Source organism: Oreochromis aureus, linkage group 10, assembly GCF_013358895.1.
Source record: "Oreochromis aureus strain Israel breed Guangdong linkage group 10, ZZ_aureus, whole genome shotgun sequence".
Classification (NCBI taxonomy): domain Eukaryota; kingdom Metazoa; phylum Chordata; class Actinopteri; order Cichliformes; family Cichlidae; genus Oreochromis; species Oreochromis aureus.
This window is the reverse complement of record NC_052951.1, coordinates 3283026-3296873: the sequence shown is the minus strand read 5'-3', so window position 1 is coordinate 3296873 and position 13848 is coordinate 3283026. Positions and strand designations below refer to the sequence as shown.

General features: G+C 39.7%; 1 protein-coding gene across 1 annotated transcript; it reads left to right on the top strand.

Moving 5' to 3' along the window:
* Window positions 1–10272: 10272 nt before the first annotated feature.
* Window positions 10273–13388, top strand: si:ch73-1a9.3 (non-histone chromosomal protein HMG-like). Its single transcript, XM_031755862.2, has 6 exons — window positions 10273–10469; window positions 11750–11770; window positions 11925–11954; window positions 12042–12083; window positions 12169–12276; window positions 12360–13388. Exons 1-6 carry the CDS (start codon window positions 10452–10454, stop codon window positions 12405–12407), a joined length of 267 nt encoding a protein of 88 aa, XP_031611722.1. The 5' UTR covers window positions 10273–10451; the 3' UTR covers window positions 12408–13388.
* Window positions 13389–13848: the final 460 nt, after the last annotated feature.

Below are 13848 nucleotides of genomic sequence, written 5' to 3'. Positions count from 1 at the left end.
GTAGTGCGAAAGTAACATGACATAACTCTGTTCAGACAGTGAATGGACTGATTCTTACATAGCACTTTTCTACTCTCCCGGATTACTCAAAGTGCTCTATACATCATGCCACATTCACACACAACTGAGTGCTTCCTAACTACATTCATACACATTCACACTCTTGACACATAGACTGGGGGAGCCAGGGATCGAACCACTAACCTTCTGATCAGTAGGTGACCTGCTGTACTGCCTGAGCTACAGCTACCCAGTGATGAACATGAGTAAACTTTTACTAGGTTTTGGATAAAGTGTACACTCACAAACCTGTCAAACCTGCATTTGAAACATTGGCTACTATAACAGTATAGTATTGCAACATGGCATTTTCCAACTAAAATAGGAAAAGCGGAAGATAAATAGTGCCATCATTGCCAGACCTGGGCCACATCTGGTTGACATACGCCCTGCCATGACACCAGTCAGTCAGAAGTGCCAGCTTGATGCCGGATGTAGGGAAGATCAGCTTTCTATGAGCCTGGGCCACATAAACCAAACCATGATATGGCATGCCATCAAATAAACAGTGCCATCTATGCCAGACCTGGCCCACATCTGGATGGCATACCACTTACCATGCCAGAAGTCAGCCAGCAGTGCCAGCCTGACACCAGATGCAGGCCAGACCTGTCTGCTATGTGGGTGAAGGTTAACGAGTGAAACAGCTATAGGCCGTTTAGAACTGGACTGCTGGCAAGTTAACAATGTAGGGTTTGTAATATTCCCCAAATTAAGCTTCATGAATACATTATGAAGGAGACATGTATTAAACACACTTTAGATACACCTCTTAGATACAAACAGAGCCTTTTGGCAGCTAATGCTGAATGTTAATATAACTTCTGTTTACTTACATAAAACCTCCACAGGACACCTTTGAGATGTGGTGCCAAGTTTTTAGGGATTTCAAGAGCCTCATCATACCTCAGGAACTCCACAGAGGAGATATCCTCTATCTAAAATCTAAAATTATTTCCTAACCTTACACCTATCATCCTTCCTAGAAGGGTAGTTTGTTAATTCGTTAATACAACAGTGAGCTGATACTAGCTAATACTTGCACACTTTAATATAAGTAACATGCTGAAGACAAGACTTTGATTGGTAATTGATCATGTTACAGTGTTGCTACTTGTACTCGATTGAAAGCACAGGATACTTCTTTCACCTTTCAGTCACTGCAATAAGTTCATGCAGTGTCACTGTTACCTCCAACCCCAAGGTGGGCTGGAATTAGCTCAGCCAGGTTTCAACAACATTTTTATCCCTCGTCTCCTCACCCTGCATCATGAAAAAACATATATGTCTCACAAGGAACAGTGGCTATTAAAACCAAAGATGGTTAGAAGGCAGAACAGCAACTGAATATGGCAGTGCTTGTAAAAAAAACAAAAAAAAACAAAAAACCCCTTTATTTTTCACTAATTGGTTATATTAAAATTTATGTCTGTTTATCAGACTACTCCTCAACATTAGTAAAGGGACATTAACTCTGTTTATCTCTGATGTCCACAGTGCTTATGGCTTAATTTTTCATGAAAAGGTGATTCAGATCTACATATGACCTTGATTTACGATTGTTTCAGTAATCAGATGATGATAACTTATAATAAATATAAGAATATTGTACAGTTAGAATAGTCTAGTGCAGAGGTTCCCAAAGTGTGGGGCCCGCCCCCTAGGGGGGGCGCAGAGCCATTGCTGGGGGTAAAGAAAAAAAAAAAGAGCGCTTGGACACTGTGGACAGGTTTTTGACGGGGCTCCCACACAAACGCAAAGCAGGAGATGAAGCATCGCTGAATATGTTTCCAAACCAACTTCCTTCCAAGCCAAAGACTAGAAAATATGGTGAAGCATATCTTCCCTTTGGCTTCACCTGCACAAGTGCCAAGGTAGGTCTCCCCTGCAGAATTAGTTTCCCTGCGTCGGGAGCAGCGCTGGGCTCTCCAAATCACGGACAAACAGGATCCCACATTCTTGATTTTTAGTTCACAAACACTTCTTGTAATAACTAACTACTCCTGACATTTTGGACATGTTAGCTCTTTATACAGTAAAGTTACAGCGGGATACAAATAATATCAGGCTGATCCTGCCGTAATTTGTCCCCCCGGTTCAAATCACGGACAAACAGGATCCCACAGCTGTTTTTGTTTTTGAACCCATTTTGCACAGAGAGGCATTTTTTGAAAAATGTATTGACAGCAATGTTGAATATTATTACACAGGAAAAAAACAAACAAACAACTACAAGTAAAATAATTACACCGTGATGCCTCTGCCTTTTTAAATGGAGGGACAGTAACTGCGTGTGTATATGTGAGCGTGTAAAACCTGCAGATAGTCAGATTAACAGTAACAGTATTTTGTCTCTATCTGCCATTCTGCAATTCATCTCATGTAAACAATAACGTGGCGCACAGCGTGACGTGAAAAGAGGCACACACCTTTGACGTTGCGTGACGAACTCTGTAATCCTGTCCACACTTAAACGCAAAAAAGGAGTTTTAAATAATCTCCGTTTTCAGTGAATCGCAACGCCGTTTACGTGTTGACGAAAAGCCCAAACGCATAGAAACAGCTGCGTTTTCAAAAATACCCGTGTAGGTGTGGACGTAGCGTAAAAGAGTTAGTAGTATATTTTATTACTACCTGTAATTTATTGCCGTTTACTTGTATTTGCTTAATTGTTTACTAAATGTTGGAGGTGTGAAATAAACCGCAATGGAGCAAAATATGGGTGTGTGTGTTTGGAGGATGTGTTTGGGGGGGGGTTAGGTGGTGGGGGGAGCGCGAACATTTTTCTTGTAAAACAAAGGGGGGCCTGGCAAAAAAAAGTTTGGGAACCACTGGTCCAGTGTAAGTATTTTCCAAAAACGTAATCTTGTCTGGATTCAGTCTCGTTTGCACAGTGAAATCAACAAACTTTAGAGATTATATAGCCGCTCATTAAGCGCTACCTAACTGCTCTAAACACTAATCACACACTTGTCTTCCTTACTGCTGCTTAGACTGTAAAAGCAGTTCCCCAGATTACCCTGTAAGCCTGCAGCATGCTTATGAATGATGGTGGGAGGTTTGTGTGTGTAGATTCTTAAAGCCGTGCAGCCTGTGGACCTGTGATACATTTCAATGAGTGTCTTCATCAACATCAAAGTCATGCAGATTGCTTAGTGTAACACAGTCTGCTGTGAATATGAATATAGCTGTAAGAATAAGGGTTTGATTTGCAAGCTAGGGGTTTGACACTTGATCTGTCAGGGTTTCCTGGTTGACCACTAGAGGTCCCTGTGGGATCACGTTCTTCTTATATAAAAGGCTGGGGTAGAAATTGCGCATATGGCAGCATTTTACACGCACTTACTGCTTGTTGCTTGCTTGTTAACTTGTGAACCACAGTGGCATGTGTTGGCAAAATTCAATTTTCATGCATTAAAGCAGGGAAGTGAATTTTGCAATTTTATAAATTATGAATAAAAAACTTACTAACTTAAAAAGAATGTAAAAAGTAAAATATGTTTTTGTGTTTCTGTGGATTTGGCGCTTGTTTTCTATGCATGAAGACTAATTAAATATTTGAACAAAGAGGTGGCAACAGATAATTTACTAAAATTAGCATGCCACAATAGAAAAAGAAAAGGAGTTTATTACAGGGCCTTTATCCAAATGTGTTCAAAGTGAAAGAACAGAAGGAAAAAGATGTCCTCCGAGTCTCAAAATTCTACATAAATTTAAACTGGCTTCTGTCACTATAGTGAATTATTTGTAGGTTGTTTGCTATATGTTTAAAATGTAAACTTTAAATTGTAATGGAGTGAAATGTCTAATATTTCCTTCTGAAATGTAGTGATGGCAAAATAAACATTAGATTGTAGCTATACTAGTACATTTGTTCTTGTGCAGAACCTGGTAAAATATACCAAAAAGATCTTTCTGAAGATGGAGATCTGATTGAAAGGAGGCCTTTGGTTGGAACAGCCGCCTGACTGATGGACAGCTGAAGATGCCAACATGACCTGCCTTTCCCCTTAAATGAAAGGCTTGTAGGCTGATGTGGGCCACAGTTGCCATTTCCTGAATGCAGCAGTGTAGTAGGAGCTGGAACATCTCCAGACACAGTTGGTATTGTATAGGCAGAAGTGAGCAGACAACCATGAAAAACAGGAAGTAGATCGGTGGGGGGAGGGTCAACTGATCCCCCTGCATATGACCGACTCTGCTGTAATTCAGATGGCCCTCTCTGCCACCAGGTTTGCTCTGTCAGGGATCACCAGTCACAGTGTATCACTCATCTTCTGCTTGACTAGCCTTTTGTTTCCATACATTGTTTGTAACCACAGATTATTTCCACTTCTCACTTCCTTTATCTGTCAGAAGAAAATATGATATGACCCCATGATGGAACACATTCCTTACAAAGAAAATTCAGAGCAGCATTAATTGCCATTGTAAGATTTGTTTTTGTTGTGTCAGCTGTCGGCTAATCAATGGTTAAAGCCGACTAAGGTTTTTTGTTCCTGAGCTTATTAAGCTATGTTGCCACTGGGGCAACTCCGCCCTCTTTCACCTGTAAAATACTGTGTTAAAGGCAAGACATGGGCACTCCCTTGCTTAGACTGCAACACTTTCCTGAACAAATACAATTCAGTGTTCTATTTTTAGAAAATATATTTTTCCATTCGTCACTGTACTGTTATTATTCTCTGAATAGTTTTGGATCAATATAGACATATATATTAAATACAAACAAATATGTATCAGTCAAAAGTATTTTTTAAAAATGATTTTTTCATCAAAACACATCCAACTTTATATCAAGTGTCCCACAAAAAAAACTTGCTTGTTACAAAGCCTATAACATTAGCCTATAATAAACACTGTCAGCAAAGAGCTTACTGTCTGGCTACACAAACGACCTGTGCAGATGCTGTTATTGTGCCCCATAATGTCACATTCTTGGGTTCACACTGTGAGCTCTGGTCGTGCTGGAGCCCCCCTCACACAAACTGCAATAATCTGGCTTTACCCGGTGCTCCATATGGGAAGCCTGCCATTCGCTGATGGGTTAAATCTACTTAGTGAGAGGGAGAGGGAGAGACTCAGCTTTTCCTTACGTCCAGCTGACCAATCTGTCACGTCTCTGCCTGCCTGCATCAAGGACCACATGGCAGTTTTACAGCTGAGCAGAAGTAAAGAGAAGTATGCACAAAAGCAGCTGTGGAGTCTCACCTGCTCCTATCCTGTTTACAAGACTTAACCAGCAGCTACTGACTGACTGACGGTTAGGAAGATAAATGAACAAGTTGCCCTCTGTCAAAGAGGCTTTGAATGAGGTCACCTTTCCCTTCATCCTGTCACCCTTCAACTAGGATTATGCCAGCGCTTGTGGTCCAGTTACCTCTGAGAACTTCCTTAAATACAACATATTAACTGTTTGTGCCTGAAAAACAAAGATCAGAGGGGTCAGTTTGCAAAGCTGCTTTCTGTGAGGTAAAACAGTCATTTTTCACATGTTTGCAATAAGACTCCTTTCCACAGTCGTCTGAGGTGTTGCTCCCTCCTCCCACTGTTCTTACAACTCAGGAGGGAAAGTGATTGGGCCAAAAGGAGGGAAAAGACAGCAACAGGCAGCAGCTGTGACGGACGGGCTACTCCACACTGAACACAACAACACTATTGTTATTTGAGACTTACCTAATGCCCTTACCCCTCCACGTGCCCTTCCTTCATTTTTTCTCCTCCCTCTGTTATGTACATATATTACCTTAAAGAAAGACTTTCGCAGAGAGCTGCAGAATGTTCTTAAGAACATCCAGATTATCAAGTCCTGCAAAGCCAGAAGTTCAAGACAAGACAGAGCTACTACTACTGCTGTGCAACTTGCTTTTCAGTTCATAATCATGCAATAGGGAAGCCTTTAATACTTCATCATGATCCACACTCCTCCTTCATTTTGAGGTTTATTTTCCTTGAAGCCAAATAGACTTTACAGTTAATCATGTTGTTCAACAGGTTCCAATTCTGCTGTATTGGGATCCAGATTTCTTTTACTAATGCACACGTTACATTTTTTCCGAGTAGAACCTTGTTGGGTACTAAAAATACACAAGTAGACTAAATTTGTTTTTTTAAGGTTAAGATGAAATATTGCAACATGCAGCTAATACATTTGTAACAACTATGTGATGCAAGACAATATGGACCAGATCTGTGAGGAATGTTTCAGGCACTCACCAAAGGTGATCCAAGAAGAAACTAGCTAGGTGTACCTAATAAAGCGTCCAGTGAGGGTACAACAACAAATACACAATAAGGACATGAATATAGAGTTTCTATCATAAAGGAACGTTGTATACTGTTATATTTTTTAAGCACTGACAATTACAACCACTATAACTTCGTTTCCATTTTGCCTCAGTCTATTTTAAATGAGTTTAGGTCCAGCAAAGATTTCCAGGGATTTCATGTTCACATATGCCTTCTCAGAGTTTTAACCTGCATTTGTGTTCCAATGATTTCCATGATAGAATCATTCCTGGTTTTAATGCACTATCGCTTGAGGGTCCACAGATCCACGTTGAAGTTTTGGTTTTGTCCATTTCTGCATCAGTTTTAAATTAATGAGCTATTAGTGCAATATAATGGTTCTTCATCCTAAATCAGCTCTGAGAGGTCCTTCACAGTGAACATAGTTTGCAAAGTGAAGCAGTAAATAGAAAGATTAAAAACCCGTGGAACTGGTTGCTATCATTCAGTTTTATACCTTTAACAGAGAACACAAACTGCTGATGCTCGGATAAAGATGGTTGTTTAGGAAGCAAAAAAGAGATTGCAACAGATTACCCATGGCTGAGTGGAGCAGTGGGTGCCGGAATACAATATAAATAGCAAATATATATAATCAGGAGGAATACATACAAAAACAACAGAAAAGCGTATGTATAAAAATAAATTAATAAATCAATGATAAATAAATAAATGAATCAATGTCTATTGACATCACTTTTTCTTTTATCCATATAGAACAGCAGTTTTGATTCCCTTCTGTCCTGTTGTTGCCACACAAGCTACAGAAACATCAGTGCCCGCCTGTTTGGCTGTTCAAGCACGTCTCATGGAATGAAAAGTAGACCTCGGGCAATAACACCTCTTTGACTCATTAGCTGATTTCACTTTCTCACTAATACTTGGCTCTTATATGGAAAAGCTCAAATCTAACATATGGTAGCTTTTGTTAGGGCTGAGGTGTGAGGTGGGTTTTACGTAAACAAAAAGAAAAGAGTTGGTGAGTTCTCAAGGGGCTGTTGAATGCACGCCTCCAGGAAATAGCACTTCACTGTGAATCAGGACTGTTTGTTTAATGGTGGCACCACCAATAAACAAATAGACGTGTGTAGGTCTTCCTTCTGAATCAAACAGCTACGAGGCGTTGGGAGTGTGTGGTCTCTGCTGGCACTGAGATGTTGGTGGCGGATCCTTTGGGTTCTGCTGGCCGCAGGGAGGGGCCTCTGTGGATTGGGCTTGTTTAAGCCGCCATGCACAGCTTGATCTGTTTGGGATCTAATAAACTGGAGTCCAGGTTGCTACTCTGGCTCTTTTTTTTCAGTGCTCTGAGCAATTCTATTTACATTACACAGGCTTCCCTTAGGCAGTATCATTCGAAAACATAGCATACATTTACTTAGAAACATGGTGTCTAGCCAAATTTTTACCCTGGATGGTACGACCTTGGCCTCCAGGAACACTGTGAGGAATCATTTTGACCACGATACGTCCGTCAATGTGCACATTAAACAAATATGTAATTTATACAACATCTCTAAAAGTAGAAACATCTTGTCTTGGAGTGATGCCAAAAAAGTAGTTTATGCATTTATTACTTCTAGGCTCAACTACTGTAATGATCAGGTTGTTCTAATGGTGCGTTCCAGAAAAAATCAAAAATTCCGAGTTCCCAGTGTGAATTTTTTTTGTGGAAGACTGACTCACCCCGGACTTTCCAATCTGACTCGAAGCAGCAAAAGTCAGCAATCAAAGATGGCGGCACTGAATGTAAACAATAGTAAACTGTAACCTTTTAATCTGTACTGCACCTGCTGTGTATCAGGCCCCTGGGACCTTTCTGAAAGGTGACTGCAAGTAGAATTTGAGGCAGCGCCTTCAGCTTCCAGACTCCTCTTCTGTGGAACCAGCTCCCAGTTTGGATTTGGGAGACAGACACCCTCTCTACTTTAGGCATAAAACCTTTCTTTTTGACAAAGCATATAGTCAGGGTTGGATCAGGGGACCCTGTATCCTTTGTTATGCTACAATAGACCTACGCTGCTGCTTTATCTTACAATATAAAGTGCCTTGACACAACTGATGTTATGATTAGCCCTTTATTGTCATTGTTAATGTACAATTTGAAATGAAATTTAATGAAATTATGGTTTCGTTGTATATACTAAAAACGGAATTGAATTGACCAACACATTTTCCAGATGTCTGTTTACACTGAATAATAGATATAAATGGAATGTAATGAAATACTCCAAAGTATGTTCAATTTTAAAATGTTTCCCTTTATGTAACTGCAACAACAACACTGCACAGCAATACATATCGCTGCAAACCGAGCACTTTTACTTTTTATCTGTTTTGCTTATCATAGTTAGAATTTTAAATTCAAGTTTTTTTCTTGTTCAGAATATTTTTACACTGTGGTGTTTCAGCTTTTACTTAAGGAAAAAACAAAATACTTATTCCAGTGTAATTTCATACACAGTGTGCTCTACAGTGCAAAATAAGTTATTGCAGCACACAGAGGTATTATAGTGGTTGTTGCTTCTTTTACAAATAATGATGCAAAATTGGAAGAAATTGTGGTGTTGTTGCATTTACTGCAGATTACAAATATCAAACTATTCTAGCATAGGAGAATGGTAACCCTGCTGGACAACTTTGTGCCCAGAACAACATGATTAACAGCAAAGTGTTTTTGGCTTTAAGGCAGGCAAAAGTCAAAATAGTACATAGCACTAACAGTCTCGTGTCCATGCCCTGACACGTCTATTTTGGCAGCACAGGGTGCACCTACACAATATTGTGCAATATAATATACACCATATTATGGTTATGCTTCCTGATCACTGTATCTAGGGAATTATTGTAATTATCCCAGTAATAGACCCAAATGCAGTGTTTGTATGCTAAATTTATTTTAGTTTTCTATTACAGTAGCGTGTCTAGAGACATTATTCTTTGCAAAATTGCAAATAAAAAATATTAAAACACTTCTTAATTTTAAAAAAAGCAAAATGTGACAAGAAAATTCTATTAGGAAGAAAGTCATTGTGGAGCGCGTTTTACCCTCTTAGTGTGAAATAGGATGTTGTTTAGAGTCTAGAGATGGGATAAATTAACAATTATTAATTTGATAAATTACAGAAATGGTTATGAGATAAAAATAAAAATAAATCATTTGTCGCTTACACACAGAAACAGTTTAGTTCATTTTTATCTTAGTATTCATCTGTTCCATAAAATATATAAATATTTCCCATGTATGTAGTTGATCATGAGCAGTTGTATTTTTGCAGCTGTATTTTTCTCAGGGCAGTAAAGAAGAGGTAACCGTGTCAGGGTAGCGTCATTTACTCAGGGGAAATGAATAAATGTCCCCTGCCGAACCGTGAGAAATGACTTCAGCACAAAGCCAACGCACTTGTTTCCAGTGAAGTCATGTTTGGACTGTATGCACACCATTGAGCAAGTGGACGATGACTGCATGAGAAGGGCTGCACAAGAGCACACACAGAGGCAAGAAGCTGTACCCACACGTATCCTGTCGCCATTTTCCCAAGCTAAACTACAAAGACTTGGCCCGAGGAGTACACACCCCTCTCTCAGTCTTATGCCAGTGGATAGTCTTTCGTCACTAGCACTGTAAACGCAAAATGTCTTTTGTTTTCGCGTACATAGACAAAATTCAAAGCCGTGGAACGTTTGGAATAAAAATTAAGACGTTTCTGGCCAGCTGAAAGACAGCTTTAATGACAATTTTGCCTTGTTTAGCAGACGGCTGCACAGAGAGACAAATACCTCACCATAATTGTTGACTGACGTGTCACGTATCCACACGGATAAGGGCACAGATTTGAAATGGTGTTGCCGACTGCTGTGTTCTCCAATCAGCGTGCAGCGTGGGCGGGCAGAAGTGCCGTCAATCATGCAGGAACTATAACTGTTTGAATAGGGAGGTAGGGGGAGAATCCAATCCGGTTTGAGCTAGTTTTTCTTCCAATGGAACATTAACGTCTCCCTGCGCTGTATTAGACTGTACTGGCAAAGCTTTATCCAGAATATACCACTGTACTTTCTCCTGTATTCAGTTACATTTAGCTATTTTTTAAACCCACAAACCAACCATGCCTAAAAGGAGCAAAGTGAGTAGACCATTATCTTTCATGCCTTTAATAACACAGTATTTATAACCCACAACTAAAATTTGTTAAAGGGGCTTAAACGTTACTGCAATATGTCCGTTTTGTGTACCAAGTGACCGTCAGCAGCAGTGTTGTGTATCGCGGAGTTTAGTTAGCATGCAGTGTCTGTTTTGATTTTGTCAAGCGGCTAATTATTAGAGCTTTTCTTTCGTGCAGTGATTATCGGTGGCAAGTGGTTGCCCGTTTTATGAGCAGAAAAACAGTTTGTGCAGCTGCATCGAATTCATTTACCGTGCCGATAGATGGCTTTTCTGCGCAGAAAGTTGGCGGCATATCGATTGTTTTCTGTTGGGGTCGTCACCCTGGATGCTAAAGTTTAACTGAAAGAAGACCCAGTAGCGAAAAAAACATACATTTCGGGATTGGTTTATTATTCTGTGGCAGTTGGCTGTAACGTTAATTTTAATGTGGGCACAAAGTGGCCTCTATAGTTCTTTTGTTGGACAAAAACAAACAAACAAACACCTAATACGCTTTGATTAGCGATATTGTTTTATAAAGTTGGTGTGCATGCGTTGTTTATTAATGCACGGCAAGCGAAAACGCAGTTCTTGGAAGGCGTACGGCTCGTTAGCCGAGAGGCTTTCTGTGTATTGTCGGCTCAGGCCAGTTGTAGGTTATGCAATGGCGAGCCTCCGTCAGCACAGCGCTGCTCCTGTTGCTGGGGGTTCTAGTAGATTCTGCATGCAGACCGACAGAGTCGCAGAGCATCTCGGAGATATTCTTTTTCAAATAAGTGGCGGGAACACTGGCTACGCTGCTCGGGTTTCTCCGGCCACTGGCAATCCCATTTATTACCAATGAATGAATGTGTCGTGAGGAGGCGGAGTCGGCCCCCTCCTCCACTGAAGTATTACTGTAGGCAAATCACTAGCAGGAGCTGGGAGAGCAGCACCACGTGACTCAGTTTAAACTACATTATGCTATTATATTGCCCTGATTTTTGTAGGCCAGCATGTTAGAGGGCACTTTATTCCTGCTCAGTTATCCTTGCGCTGGAAAATGTAGTTCCTGAAGGAGTAGCATGTAGTGTTAACATGCTGACTAAACGGCTTTTAATTTTTAAATGGCCTTGCATGTATTTACCTTACTCAACTCACATAGGGTAATAACTTATTACTGTCCTCACGCAGTACCAGATAAATCAATTGGAGGCACAGCAGAATGCAGACAGTTATCATAACCTGATTTATTTACTTTTTCTCATGTTCTCCTTACAGGCAGGTGCAGGTGACTCAGAGGTAAGGAGTCATTTCTGAATTTCTTGTTTTTGGTTTTAGATATTTTAACAATTAGCCTCCACACTCACCAGGGGTCAGTAATATCTCATCTTTCAAAGCCATTGCCTGAGACTGACTGTTAAAAGTAATCAGTATGTTTGTTTACTCTCTGCAGCCCAAGAGGAGATCTCTCAGGTTGAAAGATGTAAGTATGGAGAGGCGTGGATAAAATGCTATCTTCTTACTGTGTTATTTTTTTTGGTTTTAAAAAAAGTATCTTCTTTACTCACAGAGACCTGAAACTGCAAAGCCAGAGCCCAAACCTAAGCCAAAGGTAGGGTCTCATTTTAATTACTTCTCATAAGACCTGAACTGTTAGCATATGGTGGCTAATATGTGGTTAATATTTGTTTTTGCAGAAGGGACCTGCTAAGCCTAAGAAAGCTAAGGAGGTGGAAAAGGCCAAGCCTGAAGAGAAAGCGCCGGAGGCTCCTGCTGAGAATGGCGAAGCCAAAGCTGAGGAAGAGGTAAGTGCTACGACACGTTTAAACACATCGAAAGATAATCGTCTTCTTGGCAGTGCCGTTAAACTCTGAATCTCATCTTACAGGCACCCACTACAGATGGAGCTGAACAAAAAGATAAGGCAGCAGAATAACATCTCTTAAGCCACGTCTTTTACCAGTGCTCCCTGTACCTCTTTTCTTGTACAATTCAGGGGAATATTTTTATCAACTATTTTCTAAATACAGGTTTTTTTAGTAGTTTGATTGTAGAGAACACTTTTTTAAATGAAAGAGGGAAAAAAAAAACAAGTCAATTGGAGACGGGGAATTTCATCACATCACAATTTTGCATCGCCATGAAAATTGCGGTCATTGTTGTTACTGTCAGTGGATTTTTTTTTCTTTTCAGTTTGTGTAAATGTGAAGGAGGGGAGGGTGCGGGACAGGTTACCGTGTCGGCACACAAGCATGACGTTCACAGGAGCTGGGGAAACAACTGGAAGAGCTTGCCTGCGTGGATTACATTCCATATGCTTTATAAGGGACAGTGTGTGTAATCTGTGCCGGGGTGGGGCTTGACAAAGTCACAGGGCAACTCATTCTCTTATTGTTTTTAATGAAGAACAGTGTTTTAGGGTGTGTGTAAAAGCTTTGTTCCTATTTGTTAACTCTTGTACTGATGCAGTTTTCTTAACAAATCTGACCAATAAACCTAAAACCCCTAGTACTGCGGCTCTCTCTTTCAGAACTGTGCATTGCGTGTGTTGGTTGTGTCTCTTCTGTGATAGCATTGCAATGAATTTGTATAGTTGCTGTGAAAAAGGATTTCAATCTTTCTGTATGCAGTGTGTAATGGTACTTTGTAAGGATGGTAAAAATGGAATTTGTTTCTTTTTTTTTCTTTTTGGGCCACATTAATGTGGTATGTAACCGTTAAAAAAACAGAATGGCTTAAAGGCCAACAAACTGTACATTTATTTGAAATGTCAAATGCATACCAGCAGTAGCAATATTCATGTGGGTTTTAGGTATTTGTGTCAAGTACAAGTGTGCGGTTTCTCATGATTTGTTTATAGATGTAACTGTGTATGATTGTTATCAACAAACCAATAAAACTCAGTTGGTAGTTGTTACACTGTTTTATTCTAAGAGCGTAATCATCATGCAAAACTATACAAGAACTAACATTCAAATCAATCTATAACAGCAATAAAATATCTGATAATTAAACTTTAAAGCTGATAAAAAAAATTGATCAAAACAAAACCTGTTTAACAGATTTTAATAATTGGATTGTGCAAAATGAATTACAGGTTTTGACGCTTAACTAAAATCTGTAAGACAAGTATTAATACCACCATAAGTGATGTTGTATTGTCACTTTTAAGGATCGTTGCTTTAATATTGACAAAAATCAACATTTTTCTTTTAAATAATATTATAAATAACTTGTATATTTAGAAAAACAAACTTATTCTTCTGGATAATAGAAAAAAATAAAAAAGGGTGGTTTCAGAAAGAATCCAACTAAAGTATTTGCCAGCACAGGTTTTTCATTCCATAAGTTGTCAAAAGAAAAACAAAAAACGAGAG

What these genes read in the sequence shown, in the direction of transcription:
- si:ch73-1a9.3 (XM_031755862.2), top strand. An exon ending in CAGGTGCAGGTGACTCAGAG is followed by an intron (nt 11,771 to 11,924) that starts GTAAGGAGTCAT and finishes TACTCTCTGCAG; the next exon opens with CCCAAGAGGAGATCTCTCAG. An exon ending in AGCCCAAACCTAAGCCAAAG is followed by an intron (nt 12,084 to 12,168) that starts GTAGGGTCTCAT and finishes TTGTTTTTGCAG; the next exon opens with AAGGGACCTGCTAAGCCTAA.